The sequence below is a fragment of the Leptonychotes weddellii genome, chromosome 5, assembly GCF_054177405.1.
Source record: "Leptonychotes weddellii isolate Sample4059 chromosome 5, ASM5417740v2, whole genome shotgun sequence".
In the NCBI taxonomy this organism is placed as follows: Eukaryota; Metazoa; Chordata; class Mammalia; order Carnivora; family Phocidae; genus Leptonychotes; species Leptonychotes weddellii.
The window spans coordinates 153029093-153050572 of NC_138373.1; the positions used below are offsets into that span (position 1 = coordinate 153029093).

General features: G+C 39.3%; 1 protein-coding gene across 1 annotated transcript in view; it reads left to right on the plus strand.

Moving 5' to 3' along the window:
- Positions 1–21480, plus strand: part of EP300 (EP300 lysine acetyltransferase) — an 84941-nt gene that overhangs the window by 14999 nt on the left and 48462 nt on the right. Inside the window, exons 2-6 of the mRNA XM_006729920.3 lie at positions 5139–5776; positions 15419–15595; positions 17226–17487; positions 18324–18437; positions 19435–19680. Coding sequence (XP_006729983.2) covers positions 5139–5776; positions 15419–15595; positions 17226–17487; positions 18324–18437; positions 19435–19680 — 1437 coding nt within the window. The remainder of the gene's footprint in view (positions 1–5138; positions 5777–15418; positions 15596–17225; positions 17488–18323; positions 18438–19434; positions 19681–21480) is intronic.

Consider the following 21480-nt stretch of genomic DNA (forward strand, 5'->3'; position numbering starts at 1 on the left):
AAAAAAAAAAAAGTTTCTCATTATTATAAGATTGTTTTGTCTCCTAATAGGGTAATGATTCCATTGAATAATAATAGATAAAATATTTTCATGGTGCTTAATATGTGTCGGCACTATTTTAAATACATATTAACTCATTTAATACTCAACAAATAACTTATGAAGTAGGTACTTTCCTCTTATACAGAGGTGGAAACTAGGCTCTTCTGTGTGTACTTCAGAACCCTCTTGTCTGGTTCCCTGAAAAACTGTTAGAATTTTGATTGGCATTGCACTGAATGTGTAATTTTTCTTGTATTATTACTTTGGCTAGATTCTCCAGTACAACATTGAATTAGGAGTGTTTGTCATGGGTATCTTTGTCTTGTTCTGATGCTAAAGAGACTTTTGATGTTGGTCCATTAATGAATATTTGCTGTCAGTTTTTATGTTTTGGAAGGAACCTTTTTTTATCACTTTAAGGAAGTTCCCATCACTTTCTTGATCGCTGTAGTTTTTTGTTGTTTTGGTTTGGTGTTTTTTGTGTGTGATTGGGTATTGAATTTTATACAGTGCTTTTCTTAGAGCCATTGAAATCTTTGTTAATATGATGAATGACTTATAGATATTCTAGGCTTTTAATGCAAACCCCTCCCCCCCTGGATTCCTGACATTATCTCAACTTGATCGTTACAGTACATTTTAAAGACACTTGATGAATTTGATTTGCTGGGGGTTTGTTTTAGTTTGGGGGTGGGTTTTGGTGTTTGTTTTTTTCTTTTTTGGATTTCTGCTTACGTTCATGATTTTCTTTTCTTGTACTGGCCATGTGATTTTTTAGAGTATTCTGTTTTCTAGAAGTGTGTGTATGAGGTTGACTTGTCTTTTACTTGAAAGTTCAGTAGGACATGCCTGTAAAAACATTTAGATCTGGTGTTTTCCTTATGGGAAGATTAACCAATGATTAAGACAGACTATTTCTTTCTTTTCTTTTTTTTAAGGTTTGTTTATTTGAGAGGGAGGGCGAGAACCAGGGGAGGGGCACGGGGAGAGGGAGGGAGAATCCCAAGCCGACTCCTCCCTGGGCAGAAGCCTGATGCACGGCTGGATCTCATGACCCTAAGATCATGACCTGAGCCGAAACCAAGAATTGGACACTTAACCGACCACACCACTGAGGCACCCCCAGACTATTCCTTTAATAGTAATAATAGGCTCTCTATGTCTCCTTCTTTTAAACTTATTTAAATGGGAAATTTCAATTTAATAGAATAGTATAAAGGAACTCCCATATGCCTGTTACTTCAAGTTATTTTTGCACACACATACATGCTCCCTCCTTTCTTTTTTTGCTGGAGTGTTTTATAGCAAATCCCAGACAAGTCATTTCACCAGAAATACTTCAATATGTATCTCATAGTTAAAAGGATTTGTTTTAACGTAGTAACTATGCTATTACCACACCCACCAAAATTGATAATTTAATATTACCCACCACTCAGTTGTATATAATTTTCCTGATTTTCTTTTTAAGATTTTATTTATTTATTTATTTGAGATATATGAGTGGCGCCTGGGGAGGGGCAGAAGGAGAGGGAGGGACAGAGAATCTCATGCGGACTTCCTTGCTGAGCGCAGAGCCCAACTCAGGGCTCAGTCCCATGACCCTGAGAACATGACCTGAGCCAAAACCAGGAGTCAGATGCTTGACTGACTGAGCAACCTAGGTGCCCCGTCCTGATTCTCTTCTTTAAAAATGTGTTTTCTTATAGCTGATTTTCAGGTTCCAAACAAGATATGTCTAGTTGTTGGATTTTTTTTTTTTTTAAGATTTTATTTATTTATTTGACAGAAAGATAGTGAGAGCAGGAACACAAGCATGGGGAGTGAGAGAGGGAGAAGCAGGCCTCCCGCCGAACAGGGAGCCCGATGTGGGGCTTGATCCCAGGACCCTGGGATCACGACGCGAGCCAAAGGCAGACGCTTAACGACTGAGCCACCCAGGCGCCCCTAGTTGTTGGATCCTTAGAACAACTCCTCCCATTCCTTTATATTTGTCTTTTTATGTCATTGATTTGTTGCAGAAACTAGGACGTTTATCCTACAGAATTTCGTTTTGATTAAGGTTTCATGAATATTTTCTCAGGAATGTATCCACTTTTGACTCTTCAGTTTTTTTGTGTGAAGCTGATTAGCTGTATTGCTTTCTATTTTGTTTTTTTTTCCTTAACCTTCCCAGAAATTTATTTTTTATTACTCTTCTTCAAAGAACCAACTTCTCGTTTTGTTGATACCCTCTCAGTTGTATCCCTGTTTTTCTCTTCTGTTGATAATTGCTTTTATCTTTGATTATCTTGCTGCTATTTTTTCTAACATAATAACTTGGCTACTTAAGTTTTATCTTTATTTTTTATTTAAGTTTTGAAATGTTACTTTTATTTTGCGATTTTCTCTTCTCACTTATATGTATGCTTTTAAAATTTCTAAGTGAGCAGAGGGTTTTTTTGTTGTTTTTTGTTTTGTTTTTTACTTAAATGTTCAACACTAAAACTATGCAGATGATGGGATATTTCCTTGTATACTGCAGGGGGAAAGTAGAATGCAAAATTGTTCATAAAATATGTATGATTTTAGTTTTGTGACTTGTGTAAGTGGAAACAGTGAAGGAAATATATCCACATATTAAGCAGTTGTCTTTCAGTAGTGATATCAGGGAAATTTTTTTTAAAAGATTTTGTTTATTTGTCAGAGAGCACAAAGCAGGGGGAGCGGCAGGCAGAGGAAGAAGCAGGCTCCGCACTGAGCAGGGAGCCTGATGATCCCAAGATCCTGGGATCATGACCTGAGCTGAAGGCAGACACTTTACCAACTGAGCCACCCAGGCGTCCCGATGATATCAGGGAAATTTTATTTGAAACCTTATTTGTATTCCAAAACACCTAAGACACATTTAGTTTTTATAATGGAGGAGCATAAAATGATTTTTCAAAAGGAAAGAATAATACTGTAAAAGTCTGGATTCTGAATCATGCCCTGAGATCCTGGGATGTGATTGACAGCAAATATATATATATTAATATATATTTTACATATATATTAGAATTTCCCATTCTTTTTTTAAAATAGATTTTGTTTATTTGACAGAGTGAAAGTGAGAGAGCACAAGCAGGGGGAGTGGCAGAGGAAGAGGGAGAAGCAGGCTCCCCGCTGAGCAGGGAGCCTGATGTGGGGCTTGATCCCAGGACCCTGAGATCCTGACCTGAGAGCTGAAGGTGGACGCTTAACCAACTGAGCCACCTAGGTGTCCCAATTCAGAGCAATTATAATATGACCAGATGCTTAAGTGTGTTGGACATTAGGCAGGGAGTTGGTGTATAAGTGGTGAAACTTAGCCTTCCCAAAAAGCTACAGTCTGGATGCAGGCGTGGGGTGAGGGGTGGTGGTAGAAAGAGATAGCAGGGAGGAGGGGAGAGAGACACACAGATAATTTCAGTGCCATGATAGAATGCTCTTAAGAATAGGAAGGGCAGGGCGCCTGGGTGGCTCAGTTGGTTAAGCGACTGCCTTCGGCTCAGGTCATGATGCTGGACTCCCAGGATCGAGTCCCGCCCGCATCGGGCTCCCTGCTTGGCAGGGAGTCTGCTTCTCCCTCTGACCCTCCCCACTCTCATGCTCTCTCTCTCTCTCATTCTCTCTCTCAAATAAATAAAATCTTTAAAAAAAAAAAAAAAAAGAATAGGAAGGGCACATAGAGGAAGAGGTGGGCTTTGGAACCAAGATTAATTGGACCAAGTAGATCATTACTAAGTGGTATTTTGTCTTCAAGGGATGGACTATCTTTTAATAGTATAATCAGTTGTTGATTCAAGTATATTTAATTATTAAATACCCAATTATGCCTTGTTAATGTGAAAACTGCTTGGAGAATTAAAAGGGAAAAAAACTCAACACCTCAATCTATATAATGAGTTAATACTGTTAGTCCACAGATCAACCAGGGCAGTTTTTTCCCTCCAGTGGACATTTGGTAATTTCTGGAGATATTTTTTGATTGTCACAAATGGGGTGGGGGTACTACTGGCATTGAGAGAGACCAAGGATCTGCTGCTTATCTTAAAGTTCACAGGACGATCTCCCCTTCCCCCACAACAGAGGAGAATCCAGCCCAAAATGTTCAGTAGTGCCAAGATTGAGAAACCCTGAGTTAATCCATAATTTGCATCCTCTTTTTGTTGGGTTTGGGGTGATTTGTATGTTGTTGAAGGAACTAGGCATGGTTTTATATCCTATTCCAGTGAGATTTTGGTTAAGGGAAACTGATCTGTAGGCTGAGGTCAGGTAAAAGTGAATTCACTCAGATCAAGGACTTGCTTTGTGGCAGGCACTGTGATAGGCACTTGGTAAAGAATGGAAATAGCCCCTGTGTTTTTTTTTTTTTTTTTAGATTTTTTATTTATTTGACAGAGAAAGAGAGCGAGAGAGGGAACACAAGCAGGGGGAGTGGGAGAGGGAGAAGCAGAGAACATTATGAACAATTTTGCATTCTACTTTCCCCCTACAGTATACAAGGAAATATCCCATCATCTGCGTAGTTTTAGTGTTGAACATTTAAGTAAATGTTCTGCTCTCCCGCCTAGCAGAGAGCCCGATGCAGGGCTCCATCCTGGGACTCTGGGATCACAACCTGAGCCAAAGGCAGTCGCTTAACCAGCTGAGTCACCCAGGCGCCCCAGTTGTCTATTATTAAATATTTTAAATCTTTTATTTCATTCTGAACTTAGTTTGTGTATAGATAAGTTATTTTAACCTCTTCTAAGGAATTCTGGAATATTAAATGATTGTATATCTTTTTTTCATAAACCGGTACAAACTGGGCAATACATGTAATGGGTGTTGTGCTAACAGTTAATCCTTTTTCCTTTGGTCTTACGTTAGGTACAGTTCATAAGTGTTTAAACTTGTTGGCATAACCAAATATTCTCTAATTTTTAAATACATATGTAACAAAAATTTTTTTAGCATAATATGAAAGACTGCAATACAAATAGTATCCCATGGAGTGAGGTTTGGAAATATTTAATGCTTATCAAGAACAAAACAGAAATTTGTGATTTTGATTCTGTCAAACTCTAACTTTTATCTTTTCTCTTTGCTTTTAGATTTTGGCTCTCTATTTGATTTGGAGCATGACTTACCAGATGAATTAATCAACTCTACAGAATTGGGACTAACCAATGGTGGTGATATTAGTCAGCTTCAGACAAGTCTTGGCATAGTACAAGATGCAGCCTCTAAACATAAACAACTGTCAGAATTGCTCCGGTCTGGTAGTTCCCCTAACCTCAATATGGGGGTTGGTGGCCCAGGCCAAGGCATGGCCAGCCAGCCCCAACAGAATAGTCCTGGATTAGGTTTGATAAATAGCATGGTTAAAAGCCCAATGGCACAGGCAGGCTTGACTTCTCCCAACATGGGGATGGGCACTAGTGGACCAAATCAGGGTCCTACGCCATCTGCAGCAGGTATGATGAACAGTCCAGTAAATCAACCTGCCATGGGAATGAACACAGGGATGAATGCTGGCATGAATCCTGGAATGTTGAATGCAGGCAATGGACAGGGGATGATGCCTAATCAAGTCATGAACGGTTCAATTGGAGCAGGCCGGGGGCGACCTAATATGCAGTACCCAAACCCAGGCATGGGAAATGCTGGCAGTTTAATGACCGAGCCACTGCAGCAAGGCTCTCCTCAGATGGGAGGACAAACAGGATTGAGAGGCCCTCAGCCTCTTAAGGTAAGTGCAGTTTTGATTTGTATGCACTATCAGTATGTTTTTGATTGTTCCAATGATGGAGGGAGGGCTTGAGGTCGGTTACTCATTTATTCTTTACTAATCATGCTTAATCTTCTTACATGGTGTACCATTTTTCCCATATATGCCAAGGATCTGTGTTGTCATAAATTTTATGAAGCTCTTACATTAATTTTAAGTAAAACAGTTATTTTATAGTTCAGTGATACTGTATGCCTTCAGTTTGTTCCAACTGATTGCTAATTCCTGTTCTCTCAGTGTTAGCATATTAGAATAAGTGTTAGAATATTTTCACAAATATTAGAATATTTTTAACTCCTTTCTAAGCCCACTTTAGCCTTCATAGACTCCTTGTAAAAATAGTTTTGAGCTAGCTGGCCTTATACCGTCTTCAGAGAGACATCACTTATTTCCACTACTTGGAATGTCCCTGGTTTTCAAGAGGTATTTATTCTAAAAGATTTATTAAATGTTACTTTTTTCTCGTTAGTTGATGGACATTAAGGTGCATTTGTGTGCTCTGAAACCTCAACTAACATTCCAAGTGTCCAGTTAACCTAATTTTGGTCATTGTTTGAAAGGCTTTTCTTTTTCAAAAAGCCTACTTTTTAAAAAAGCTTTATTAAGTAAAGCATACTAAATATATTTTTCAAAACTTTTTAAATGTGTTCTTTGTGTATAAAATTAAGATGTTATAAGCATATATTTGATGTTTATTCCTTCATATTTTTCCTACATATTTATTTATGTTTTTTCTCGAAGTGGATCACACTACAATTGCCAACACCTGGTATATAGTTAGTAAACATTTGTTGAATGAAAAAGATGACTTTGCTTGGGAGGTGATATTGGAGATGGGTAAGATTTTCACAAGGAGTTAAGAGCAAGCTCTCTCCATTAGAGGAATAACTGAGTAGGCATTAGGACTTCGTGTTCCTGAGAATCATGATGATGAGAGTTCAGGGATCAAATTAAGACATCGGGATGAGTGGCGCCTGGGTGGCTCAGTCGGTTAAGCATCCGACTCTTGATCTCAGCTCAGGTTTTGATCTCGGGGTCCTGAATTCAAGTGCTGCTTTGGGCTCTACGCTGGGCATGGAACCTACTTAAAAAAAGACATAGGGATAAATTGGGAGTGAGGAGACTGAGGTCATTTTCATATATGAAAGCTCCTAATTTTATTTATTATTATTATTTTTTTTTTTTTTTTTGCCACACAGTAAAGAATATTGACCTCTTAACTTAGGGAAAGATTCTGTTTGCATTCCTACCTCCTCTGTAGATTCTCCTTTTTTGGCACTTTCATGTTGCTGTGTTAATATGGTTAAGTTTGAATATTTGGAGTGGAAACCAGAAACAAGAAGGTAAAATATTTATTAGGTACCTCTTCCAGGTTCTAGAACAGAGCTGTGAAGAGTCCCTGCCCTCCTGATGTTTATACTCCAGTGGGGAGTGGTGGGGTGACAGATTAAACCTTCACAATCAAATATTTATTGAGCCCTAGCTTTGGTGAATAAACTTACTTCATAGAACTTACTTTCTAGTGTGCACATAAGTTACAAGTTTATAGTATTCCAGGTGTGTGCTATGAAAAATTTAAAAAGGAAAAGCCCAGGGGTGCCTGGCTGGCTTAGTTAGTTGAGCATGCAACTCTTGATCTTGGGGTTATAAGTTTGAGCCCCACGTGTGTGTAGAGATTACTTAAAAATAAAATCTTAGGGCGCCTGGGTGGCTCAGTTGGTTAAGCGACTGCCTTTGGCTCAGGTCATGATCCTGGAGTCCCAGGATCGAGTCCCGCATCGGGCTCCCTGCTCAGCAGGGAGTCTGCTTCTCCCTCTGAGCCCCCCCCATGTGCTCGCTCTCATTCTCTCTCTCAAATAAATAAATAAAATCTTTAAAAAGAATAGTAAAGTTGATACTTGCACTTAGAGCAGTGCTAAGAACTCTAAATGTTTATTTATTAGTAAATGAGTTTGGAGGAATTATGGAAGTTTACGATGAGATACCCAATTAATATATAACTAAGTACTTTTATAAAATGAGTTTTCTCTTTATAACAGGAAAAAAACCTTCCGTATTTTCCTATTGAAGATTAAAATAAATTCAAGTCAAGGTGTTAAAATTGTTCCATGGGACCAGGTCCTAAAATTACCTCTAAGAGCTAATTATATTCATTACATTTCTTCCAAAATTCTTAAAGAGTTCTAATGATATTTAAGAATCAGGAATTAAGGAAGTTTTCAGTGAGACTTGAAGATTTGAACCTTCTTGGCAAATGGCAGTGGCTTTTGTACACAGTTCTTTTTTATGGGTGAATCTATGGTTCAGAGTGTGCATGCAGGTTGTGACATTACTACTTAGAACATTCTTCCAAAGCCTAACAGTGGTTAATGGGGAAAAACTTGGATCATATCCTCTTTTAACCTAGTCTTTGATTTTAGAGTTAACATAAGATAAAGACAAAATGTTTTATGTCTTGAAGTTACTTCTGACTGATTAGTTCAGGAGAGTATAGTGAAGGGCAGAATAGTGCCAATTTGGAATCCTGCTACCTGGGTTAGCATCTGGGCTGTTGCCATAGTCGTCGTCCTCTTCAGCTGCATATTGCCAAGCTTCTTGGTTAAATTGTTTCACTCTCCAACAACGTCGCAAAATATTCTGTCTGCCTCCTTAAAAATGCTGGTGACAAAAGAAATAAACATTTTTGAAAATCCTTTCCCTAATAGCTGCTCTTTATGTATGAGGAAAGAGATGAAGTTAATCATCGTAGTTAATGGTATGGACTGTGGAGCTTTACTGCCTGGGTTAAAAATGAACTCAGTCACTCACATAGTAGCTATATTACCTTGGACAACTTGCTTGCTATACCTCAGTTTTCCCACCTGTAGAATGGAAATAGTAAAAGTGGGTGTAACCTACCTCGTGGGATTATTGGGGAACTAAGTGATTAATAGAAGTAAACTCTTTGTGAGTGGTATATAGTAAGGACTTGTAGAGTAGTAATAGTAGTGGTAGCAAGTGTTCAGTATTATTGTAGTTCCTATTTTGTGATGTTCTTAAAACTTATGGGGGAGGGGGAGAAATCAAATCTAGATCACGGAAGTTAAGCTGTAACCTTCTAGAGGCGTAGCTCTTGGCTCTAACGAGATAAACGACCTACCACATGAACAGCTGTTGGCTGGAGGATATGGGAATGCCCACTAGTAGAGACTTCAGTGGATTAATATTCTATACATTTGGTGGAAGAGTAACTTTCTTTGGAATTAAGGACTTTTTATTCAGGAAGTGTTCATTAATATTCTGGAGGGATCCCCCTGCCCTTAGAATTTAAAAAAAAAAAAAGCTAGGGACGCCTGGTGGGCTCAGTCAGTTAAGCATCTGCCTTCGGCTCAGGTCATGATCTCAGGGTCCTGGGATCGAGCCCCACATTGGCGCTCCCTGCTCAGCGGGGAGTCTGCTTCTCCCTCTGCCTCTCCCCCTGCTCATGTGCGCGCACGCTCTCTCTTCCTCTCTCTCGCTCACTTAAATAAATAAAAAATTTTTTTTTTAAAGGAATAAAAAAATCTGTTCCATGAAAGAGCTTGTTAGGATTAAAGAGATAAGATCGAGAATACTATTAAATAACAACATCAGTATAATTGTACCTAAATTAGTGTTAGGCTCCAAAAGTTAAGGAGCTACTGAATGTTAATAGGTTTAATATGTGTTAGAGCCATTAATTCTAATATCAACCCTATGGTTTTATTCCCATTGTACAGGTGAGGGAACAGAGTCAGGGAATGGGTATTAACAGAGAACTCTTGTCTTTCTGAATTGAAAGTGCATGTTGTTTGGGGCGCCTGGGTGGCTCAGTTGGTTAAGCGTCTGCCTTCGGCTCAGGGTCATGATCTCAGGATCCTGGGATCGAGCCCGGCATTGGGCTCCCTGCTCAGCGGGGAGCCTGGTCTCCCTCTCCCTCTGCCTGCCGCTCCCCCTGCTTATGCTCACTCTCTCACTATCTCTGTCTCTGTGTCAAATAAAAATAAATTAAAAATCTTTAAAAAAAAGTGCATGTTGTTTATCACTATAGTATAATGTCATTCTATTATTATTCATATATTGATAAGACTTACACAGCTAAAAACATACAACGCTTTTATGTTTCTTAAAGCAATAGTCCCTCCTCACTTACTTGTAACCTTATATAGGGGTGATCATTGCTAGACTAGGACCTATAAGAGCAGGAACCTTGCCTGTTTTCTATAATTCAGTCTTAGTGATCGCTGGACCTTTCACAGACAGTCTTGGAGCATCCTTTTGTTTTTAAGATTTTATTTATTTATTTATTTGAGAGCAAAAGAGGAGGGGCAGACGGGAAGGGAGAGAATCCCAAGCCGACTCCACACTGAGCACAGAGCCGGCTATGGGGCTCAATCCTATGAGTTGCAAGATCATGACCTGAGCCAAAATCAAGAGTCAGACACAACCGACTGAGCCACCCAGGTGCCCCATCTTTTTTTTTTTTTTTTTTTTTAAGATTTTTAAAATTTACTTTAGAGAGCACAAGCCAGGGTAAGGGGCAGAGGAAGAAAAAGTGGACTCCCCTCTGAGCAGGGAGCCCAAACCGGGGCTCCATCCCAGGACCCCAGGATCGTAACCTGAGCCAAAGGCAGACACTTAACTGACCGAGCCACCCAGGCGCCGCCAGTCACCCTGTCTTGGAGGATCTTTATGTATTACTTTTTCGTTCTTATTCTGTAGTCCTAGATCTGGGGGATGACAAATCCTAACCCTCCTTTCCTCTGACTCTGGTTACCTCACATGTTGTGAAGAATTGTGTGTTACTTGGCATCTGGATAGATTGATATCCAAATTTTGTATGAATTGTGACTGATGATTATTTATTTATTTATTTATTTATTATTTATTTGACAGTGAGAGAAGGAACACAAGCAGGGGGAGTGGGAGAGGGAGAATCAAGCTTCCTGCTGAGCAGGGAGCCCGATGTGGGGCTTGATCCCAGGACCCTGGGATCATGACCTGAGCCAAAGGCAGACGCTAATGACTGAGCCACCCAGGCGCCCCTGAAATTGATATTAAAAAAACAAAAACAAAAACCTCTTCATTTAAATGAATATTGGCCTTAGGAATAATTCCCTTTTCCTTCTTTCTTTTTCTCATTTAAAAATTTTTTTGAGAAGGTAGGAACAGTAATATCATTTTTGGAGTTCTCTTAAAATTAACGTCAGTAGTGATGGTCTTTGGCATATGATGTTAAAGAGTATTTAACCTATAAAATTTTAAAGTATAAGAGCAGTGATTGATCTGTTTTAGAACTTGGATCGGCCAGGAGTGAAGCAGATAGGAAGGACCAGTTGGGACCGCAGGTATTAAGTGTAAAGAAAGGAGGGAGAATCCATGTTGAGAGAAAGACTAATTATAAATGCTGTAATCTGACAGGTTTGAAAGAGGAGAGTTTTTTTTGTTTTGTTTTTAAAGATTTTATTTATTTATTTGACATAGCACAAACAAGGGGAGCGGCAGGGGGAGAGGAAGAAGCAGGCTTCCCTCTGATCAGGGACCCCGATGTGGGGCTTGATCCCAGGACCCCGGGATCACGACCTGAGCCGAAGGCAGACGCCCAACAACTGAGCCACCCAGGCGCCCCAAAGAGGAGAGTTTATACCCAAATTTACCATCTAGATGGATGTGGTTTTAGGTGTGTAATAACAGTTTGAGGGATAGTCCCAGTGGGGTGATGAGGCCTCCTAAACTAAGGCATTGGTATAGGAGTAATGGGAACGAGTCTGAAAAGTAATGTTTAGGATTTGCTGTAGGTTCTAAGAGATCCCTCGTCTTCCTTGTTTATCATTGTACCCTCAGTTATTAACGTAGTGTCTGGCATCTAACGTAGATACGGATTTACATAAAGTAGCGTAACATGTTACATAACATGGGCATTTATTAAATCCAGTAGGTAGTAGGAAATGTCTGATTGTAGTTTAATTTTGTTTTTATTATTTGATGAATCTTGGAGTCACATGCATGGTACTGGTTTGAGTTACTGTGGTGCCTGCAAATATTATTAAGGGATTTTTTTTCTCTGTGCTAAATATTCCCAAACAATTATTTTCTTAATATTTGAGGTACTACTTTTATTTTTCCTATATATTTGCCAATTATTGCCACTGTCGGGTGTTTTTTGAGTTCCTGTGCTCCATGAGTTTCTGCTTTTAATATATTGAAAACTTAGAAAAAACCTGTAGAGTCAGATTTTTTTTTTTTTAAGGATTCATTTATTTGAGAGAGAGAGAATGAGGGAGGGGCAGAGGGAGAGCTGAGCCAGGGACACCCCCTCCCTCCCCCCACGCAGGGCTCCCTCCCAGGACTCTGGGATCATGACCTGAGCTGAAGGCAGACGCTTAACAGACTGAGCCACCCAGATGTCAGATTTTTTTTAAAAAAAGAAGAGAGAGTCCCCTGAGGTGTTTTTTGTTTTAGTTGCCTAGAACTGTTGTGGCTTCCTGGTCTCCTGGTCCTCTGCCTTTTCCGTTTAGGTGGTTATCTGTATCCTTGTGATGCAGGTAGGTGGGGAGTTGGACATCAGGATCACTTGAGATAAAGAGAAGGGGAACAAGATCAAATAAGGAACTACAGTGCAGCAGACATTAAGTCCAGTATATTCCCTTCCTGTTTTATTTGGTGGGGGAGTACTGGAAGTTAGCAAGATCGAAAGGATAGGGATGGGAGATGGGGAGATTGGTTGTATTCTGTCTAACACTGGCAGCAGAACTCTGAGGAAGACAGAAAAGCCAAAAGCCTGAGAGTCTTGGTCAGAGGGACCAGAAGTGTCAGGAATGAATTACTGCTGACAGACCAGCAGTCGGTGCAGTCTGTATATTTGAGACCATGGTCCACTTTGGAGTTTCTAGGTAATGCATTGTAATTGGGAAAACAAGCAATGTCAGGAACTGGTTGAAACCCAGTTGTTGTAAGCAGGTAAGGCAGTGTCTATGTGAACAAATGTGAAGGACCAGATTCTACTGTGATATATTTGAGTAGAGATATTATGCTTATCAAGAGACATCAAGGCAGCTTACAAATTCCTATGTTTTATTTTCGTAAATAGTGGACTCCTAAAAGCTTAATTTATTGTCTTTTGGTCTTTTATAGTCTGTCCTGCAGATTCTTTGTTAGAAGAGCTTTCATTTTATGTCATGAATTTCTATGCTAGTAGGAAACACAGTCAAGTGAACTGTAACTCCCCCACATGTAGGCTCATGTATTATTAGAACTATATTCATATAAATATTAGTACTTTAAAAGCATATGGAGGAACAGCACTTGCAGCCACACTTGAAACTACCAAAAGAAACCTGAACATGGCGTTTTAAGCCTGTTTCTGTATTTGATAGTCTCTATAATCTTTTGGCCAGATTCACTTAGGGAATTACAGTTATTGGAGACTGAAGCAGTTAGCTTTTCACTCTGGATGCTTCCTGTTCAGGCTACCCCATTCTTGTATGCTTTCCCCCAAACCTTGCCACTTCCCTCAGGCTTATTCCCTTAGTTATCTCATTTGGAAACTGTAAATGTTCTTTAATTTTTCATTACAGGCAAACCTTTAAACTGATAAACATCATATTCCTAAAAAATCTCAGAGTATATGTACTCAGAGTATAGATACTGCATATGATTTAAAGAACAGTTTTATTTACAGAGGTTTATGTGTTTATGACTTATATTTTTGTTTTCCTGAGTCAACGGGCTCTTTTGTCGATTAGGATTAGGGCATTGGGGCTACAAAGATAAGTGAACTAAGGTTCTTACCCTTAATATGTGTGGTCTGGGGGGATAAAAGAGGCATGCATTTTATCACCTGTGTTGTATTATAAATGCACAAACATTTATTAGGGTAGAAAAAACTCTTTAGCGGTCTAGAACAATAGATGCTTCACAGAGATGGTAACTTTTGAAATGTATCTTAGAGGATGAGTAGAATCTGTAGCTGCTTCTTAATTAGGTTGTACCAACTAAGTAAGCAACAAAAAGTGAAAATTGGACTGCCTCTTTGTGAACTAAGTATTTTATTTCCTTTACAGGTTATCGTTCAGGAAGCAAATAGGAAGGGAGGGTATGCCACAGCCTAGTAATAGGGAAAAGGAAAATCTTTAAGGCAAATGCTAGAGATTTAAGAAACAAGTTGCTCCTCAGATTTGCAAGTTAATGGGTACAGGCTATAGTAGGATACCATGGATAGATAGGCCTGATGAACATCATGAAGGCTCTGGGTAGAAAATAGAAGAGACAGAAGGCAAGAAAACCTGTTGGACACAGTCTACACAAGCTGTGATGAGGGGCTTGAATTAAGACAGTGACAGCGGACTGGGGACAGTTTTAGGGTGTGTGTGTGTGTGTGTGTGTGTGTATTTAGAGGTAGAATTTGAAGGCCCCTCTGATAGAATTGGATCTGGCTAAGAAGAATAGAAATCTAGTATGACTCCTTTTAATTGGGTAGTAGTACTAGTCTCCTTAGTTTCTATTCTGAGAGCTTTGCTGTATGTTTTTAGTAGGTGGTGTTTGACTACTGGTGGGTTCCTCTATGGAAGAATAGGATTGTAAGTTGCATCATTGCTATCAGTAAAACATTTGGCTTCTGAATAAATACTCTGTTCTTTAAATTAATAACTATACAATATGATCGCTCCAGACTGTCGTAAATACAGACAAAAGTCTACTTTTTAAAATATATACAGGTTACAGAGAAACTCAGATTACTTTAGGAGCCAAGCAGGTAATTTAATGAATAAAGCAGCTAGGTTTAAGACTTCAAGGAATGATGTGGACTCTGAAGTTTGCATGTTCTATCTAAGGGATTCAGATTTCAAAAGTTTTAAAATCACTGTGCTGCCATATCCCTAGATGAAAAAGGACATATTCCCTAAATTATGTTTTCTACCTTTTATGTGAACAAAATGCTGGACTAAGCATTCAGATCCACACACTCTAACATATTTAGGGATTAGGTCATTTATTGAGTTGAATTTATTAAGCCGTATTTGGTACATTAAATAAAAATGCATCTACTTCATTCAAGCGAAGATGAATGGCAAACCTTGATTTGTAGATACAGCTTAGTGAAGATGCTTATAAGTTTTTCTAAAACACATTTATCTCAAATATTTACAGAAAATAGCCCTGTAAATTTACTCTGCCTGAGCTGAAGCCCTTAAATCTTAATTTTTTTTTAATAATTTCTTTTTTAAAGATTTTATTTATTTGAGAGAGTGAGTGAGCAAGAGAAAGCACAAGAGAGTGTGCACAAGTTGGCGGGGAGGGGCAAGAGGGAGAAGCAGACTCCCGGCTAAGCAGGGAGCCCAACTCAGTGCGTGATCCCAGGGCCCCAGGATCACGACCTGAGCCTAAGGCAGATGCTTAACCGACTGAGCTACCTAGGCGCCCCCCCATAAATCTTAATCTTTGAAAACATATGAGTATTTTCATGAACATACTTCTGTAGTCTGTTTATAACAGCAGAGAACTACTTTTAAAATTGTCTTTATAAATTAGGAAGTGGAAAAGGAATAGTAATGTTCTGTTAATGCAGGGAATAAGATTTAATTTCTTGTCTGTTTTTATTCTTAGATGGGAATGATGAACAACCCTAATCCTTATGGTTCACCATACACTCAGAATTCTGGACAGCAGATTGGAGCCGGTGGCCTTGGTCTCCAGATTCAGACAAAGTCTGTACTACCAAATAACTTATCTCCATTTGCAATGGACAAAAAGGCAGTTCCTGGTGGAGGAATGCCCAACATGGTGGGTAGTAATCTGTCTACAGATTTCTCTTTAAACTGGCATTTTGACAAAAGAACTGTGTTATACTTTCATGCTGTCTGCTATACACACTAGGAGGTAATGGATGGACCCCATGATTGAGGAGGCTTGTGCCTTCCTTCCATTTCCCATGGGTTTTTGTTTCTTACAGTATTGTTCAGTAAGGGTGCTTGGCCAAATGGGAGCAAGTGGAGCTTCTACAACGAAAATTTTGTGGCCTGCTGTACTACATATCTTCTGCTTGTTAGCATTTCTATGGAGTAGGAGAGTAGAACCTTTCTCCTCGGAAGGACTCTGTGGCAAAGGATTCCAACTCTCAATGACCGTATTTACTGATTTGTATCTGATATTGCCATACAAGAGTAACCTCCCTCAAAGTTACACATTGTTTTATTTTTATTTATTTATTTATTTAAAGATTTTATTTTTTTATTATTTATTTGAGAGAGCACGAGAGCGGGGAGGGTCAGAGGGAGAAGCAGACTCCCCACTGAGCAGGGAGCCTGAAGGGGACTCAATCCTGGGATGCCATGATCATGACCTGAGCTGAAGGCAGTTGCTTAACCGATTGAGCCACCCAGGCGTCCCGTTACACATTGTTTTAAACAGTGATTTTTGTTTTGGGAATCTCCAAAGCTTCTAACATTGCTATTTTTCTTTCTTTTTTCGATGCAAAAGGGAATTAAAGCACGGGGACAGAGACCCATAGGCAGAAAGAGCTGCTGCTTGCTATTTTTCTAAAGTAAAACAATTTCTAGTTGTAAATTTGTTAAGTAGTCCCTGTTCACCTTTGGAAAAAATTGTCCTGTAGAAATGCTACTTCTCTTTCAGATTTTTTATTTTTATTTTTTGCTTTGTGTCATATATTCACTGAATTGCCTGTATTTCAGATACTTTAAGTACTGGAGATATAAAAATGAATAAAACAGGGCATCTCTGTCCCCAGAAATGTTTACTTTTTTCACTAGGAGAAAAGGGGGGCTTCATAATTACAAAAATTAATTTTTCACCCACCTAAAAGGCAGTGCTGGGTCTCCCAAGGAGTTCTTCATTGTTACTGTGTTTCAAAACCTGATTTGAACATTCTCTTTACTGCAGACTCCTTGCCTTTTCCTCTCCCAGCCCAGCTTATCATGCTCTTTTTTTTTTTGCTTTGCATACTATATATACTTTGACTATATTACTTAGTAATGTAACTTTGTTTTCTTATTGAGCTTCTTGATGGTAGGAACCATTGTTTATTTACCTTGGACTCACCTGTGGCACATGGTAGACTGTCCTTAAAGGTTTTTTGTTTTTTTTTTTTAAGATTTTTTATTTATTTATTTGACAGAGAGACAGCGAGAGAGAGAACACAAGCAGGGGGAGTGGGAGAGGGAGAAGCAGGTTTCCTGACGAGCAGGGAGCTTTATGCGGGGCTCGATCCCAGGACCCCGGGATCATGACCTGAGCTGAAGGCAGACGCTTAATGACTGAGCCACCCAGGCGCCCCTGTCCTTAAAGGTTTTAATTGAAAATGTCTAGGTCTATATTTATTAAAGAGCACACTGCGACACACCTATAGACCTAGATATTTTCAACGTTAAATGTATCTGTTGTTTTTTTCCCTTAGGGTCAACAGCAGGCCCCACAGGTCCAGCAGCCAGGCCTTGTGACTCCAGTAGCCCAAGGGATGGGTTCTGGAGCGCATACAGCTGATCCAGAGAAGCGCAAGCTCATCCAGCAGCAGCTTGTTCTCCTTTTGCATGCTCACAAGTGCCAGCGCCGGGAGCAGGCTAATGGGGAAGTGAGGCAGTGCAACCTTCCCCACTGTCGCACAATGAAGAACGTCCTAAACCACATGACACACTGCCAGTCAGGCAAGTCCTGCCAAGGTGAGTGGGCTCAAAGGGGTTCTGTGGTCAGCAATTAACATTTAGAGTCCAAGAGAAAATGTGATCTACTCTATTTTGAAACTCCTTTACTGATAATGTCTTAACTCCATATTAGGATGTGATAAAATTCCGTATCATTTTGTCAGTATCTAGGGATATGGTAGAAATTTTAAAGGCTATCTCTTTTGTGGTGATCCTTATTGACTTTGATTTGCCCCAGCATAGCATACTTTAAATATTATTGAGGATTTGCTAACTATCAGATAGGCAAATACTAAAACAGTGTTACCCAGCTTAATGCATTTTGTATATTTATGGAGTCATTAGAAATCTGTTTGGTTTTTTTTTGTTTTTTTTTTAAGATTTTTATTTATTTATTTGACAGAGAGACACAGCGAGAGAGGAAACACAAGCAGGGGGAGTGGGAGAGGGAGAAGCAGGCCTCCCGCGGAGCGGGAAGCCCCATATGGGGCTCGATCCCAGGACCCTGGGATCATGACCTGAGCCGAAGGCAGACGCTTAACGACTGAGCCACCCAGGCGCCCCTAGGAATCTGTTTTTATAAAGTAGATTGCACATCTTGGTGGAAAATATGGGCTCTGGAGGTTGCTTAAGTTTGAATCCCACTTTGAGTACTCTGACTTTATGCAAATTGGTTAACCAGGCTTTGCCTGTTTTCTCAACTATAAAATGTGAGTGCTAATACCCTGTAGGGATGTTAGGAAGATGAAGTGAGTTTAACATTTGTAGCACTTGTTAAGTGATCAGTAAGTTAGCTGATACTAATATAAAAAAGTATAAGCTGCATTTGAAAAAATTATTTTTCTTCTTTTTAGTGGCACACTGTGCTTCTTCTCGACAAATCATTTCACACTGGAAGAATTGTACAAGGCATGATTGTCCTGTGTGTCTCCCCCTTAAAAATGCTGGAGATAAGAGAAACCAACAGTGTAAGTGATTAAATCTTTTGAAGCTTTTATACCAAAAATATTCTTAGACTCTTACCACATGCAGTTTGGTGGGATTTAGAGTACTTCTTGATTTTGTGAAGTTCTGTGTCTTCCTTGTGCTATCCTACTAGGTTGTTTCCACTCCTGTTAACTTCATATTAATGAGATTAGAATTGATCTGCTTATTACCTAAAGTAAGATCTAGAAACTGTTAATAGTCATTGTTTAAAAACGGTGAATTTATACTTCATTTTTACATTCGTGAAAACTGAAAAGACAGTGACATTGGGCAAGTAACTCTTTTATACTTGTGGTCTAATAGAGATAATTTGAAACTAAAGAGAAAGGAAAAAAGTTTGAGATTATTTTTAGAAGCTTGGGATGTTGAGGAGCTTTTCTTAGAGAAAGACAAAAGTAGAAAGATTTAAGTGCAGATACCACACCTCCTCTCTAGAAATAAAACATTAAGCATTTAGGGCTGAAAAGATAAATTTGGAAATATATGTATAGCATGTGAAGAAGGAATTAAGTACCATAAATTAAAGAAGAAGTCATAAACAACCCAGGAGAAAATTGGGATAAGGAAATAGTTTAATAGAGGGAGGAGGACATACCAAAAAATTCACTATTAAATTAAGAAATGAAATAAGGTGCTATTTGTCTCACATCACATTGGCAGAAATGATGCTCTCTGGTGTTGGTATTTGTGTGGCTCTGAGTCATTCATACACTGTTGGTGGGAACACTGATACAGCCTGTAGGGAAGGGAGGCTTTTGGGTATTCTGGATCAAAAGCCTCTCATGCCAGTGACCCTCTTTTGACCATTCAGTTCTGCATCTAGACATTTTTTTAAGGAAATAATGAGAAACAAGATGCATGTACTGAGATGTTTCATAATCACATAACTAATTTGGTGTCTTTTAAATTCATGATGGGTTAGTCTACTTTTCTTACATCTTTAACATTATAATCCCATTTTTTTTTTGTCTTCTCTAGCAATTCTGACTGGAGCACCAGTTGGACTTGGAAATACTAGCTCTCTAGGGGTGGGTCAACAGTCTACCCCCAGCCTAAGCACTGTTAGTCAGATTGATCCCAGCTCTATAGAAAGGGCGTATGCAGCTCTTGGGCTGCCCTATCAAGTAAATCAAATGCCGACGCAGCCCCAGGTGCAAGCAAAGAACCAGCAGAATCAGCAGTCTGGGCAATCTCCCCAAGGCATGCGGCCCATGAGCAACATGAGTAAGTTTGTGTCCTCTCTGGTGACAGATGTGATGTTGGTTATATATCTAAATGCCATGTAATATGCAGAATTACCTCCTTAGTTTATTTTAGTCTAAGTGTGTGTGTGTCTGTCCCCACTCTTAATTTTTTTTGTTACATGATTTCTTTTAAGGTATTTTTTTTTTAAGTCTTTATTTATTTGTCAGAGAGAGAGCACAAGCCAGGGGGAGCAGCAGAGGGAGAGGGAGAAGCAGCAGGGAGCCCAGTGTGGGGCTCCATCCCAGGACCCTGGGATCATGACCTGAGCCAAAGGCAGATACTTAAAACCAACTGAGCCACCCAGGTGTCCCACGTGATTAATTCTTGAAGTAATTTTTTAAAGATTGTAGTAGAAAAGTCTCATCACAGTCAGCATACCAGAGGCAACTGCTAGTGATTTATATCTTTCTTAATTCTTTCATGCATATGTGAATTTGTATTTCTAGAAATGCGGTCTTGTGTGTTACTCTATAACAAACTATTTCTTTAACACAATTCAGGACATCTTTCATTTTATATACCCATGTATCCTTTTTAATGGTTGAAGAGTAGTTCATTTTATAGAACAGTCTTTTACACATAGACATTTAGGTTTCCTTCCCCCTCGTCTCCCCCATCTTAAACTGCACAAAGAAATTGTTGTGGGGGCCCCTGGGTGACTCAGTTGGTTAAGCGTCTGCCTTTGGCTCAGGTCATGATCCCAGGGTTGGGGATCAAGTCATGCGTCGGGCTCCCTGCACAGTGGGGAGCCTGCTTCTCTCTCTCCTCCCTGCTCATGATCTTTCTTGCTATCTCTGTCGCTTTCTGTCTCTCTTTCAAATAAATAAAAATCTTTAAAAAAAACAAAAAGGAAAGGAAATTGTTATATTTTGGTTTGAGGTGTGTAGAAATGAATGTGGTTATTAATACAGATTCCCGTATTCTTGCTAAAGTAGTGTGCCTTTTGAAATAGCTTATTGAATGTATGTGTTTACTTAACTTCTTCCTATGATATGACTGAGAAGGAAGGGGAAGAATGAGCAGTGTTCTAGTATCCTAATTTGGGGCATATTTTTCTTTTCCTCTAATTGTGTAGTGAAGTAAAGGAGATTTGCATTTAGATTGTATCCCTTTGCTGTTAAGAAGTTGAACATCTAAGCAATTTTGTTTAAATAAATAAGTAGGTCCACTGGTGAGTCAGTGACTTTTAATACCTTGCCTCTTTATTCTAAAATTGTCCTTGGTGATGAGTTCTTCTGTAACTAGAAAACAGTCTGGGGGCGTCTGGATGGCACAGTCATTTAAGCATCCAACTCTTGGTTTCGGCTCAGGTCATGATCTCAGGGTCCTGGGATCAAGCCCCACAGTCAAGCTCTGCGCTCAGTGCGGAGTCTGTTTGAGATTCTTTCTCCCTATCCCTCTGCCCCTCTCACTTGTGCTGTCTCCTTAAATAAATCTTAAAAAAAAAAAAAAAAAGTCTGGTTCTGTATGATCCACCGTGTTTTTTCCTATGAAGTCCATTGTCTTCCTTAGGTTAATGTTTATAGTAAGCTTTAGTTTCTGCCCATTATTGTTCAGTTCCAAATGAGGAAACAAAATTGGGCATACTGCTCTTACAAAAATGTAATCTTGTCGATTTTTGTGCTTTTTAACTTAACGAAATGTACATCATTCCTTGATGGGCAGTGCAAACTTGTTAAATAATTATTGAGTGAGGAGTTTAAAAAACTAGACCAGAAACCAGGATGAAGAGCTAATCCTGCCTTTTCAGGCTAGTTTTCAAACTCTTGTGTTTCAAAT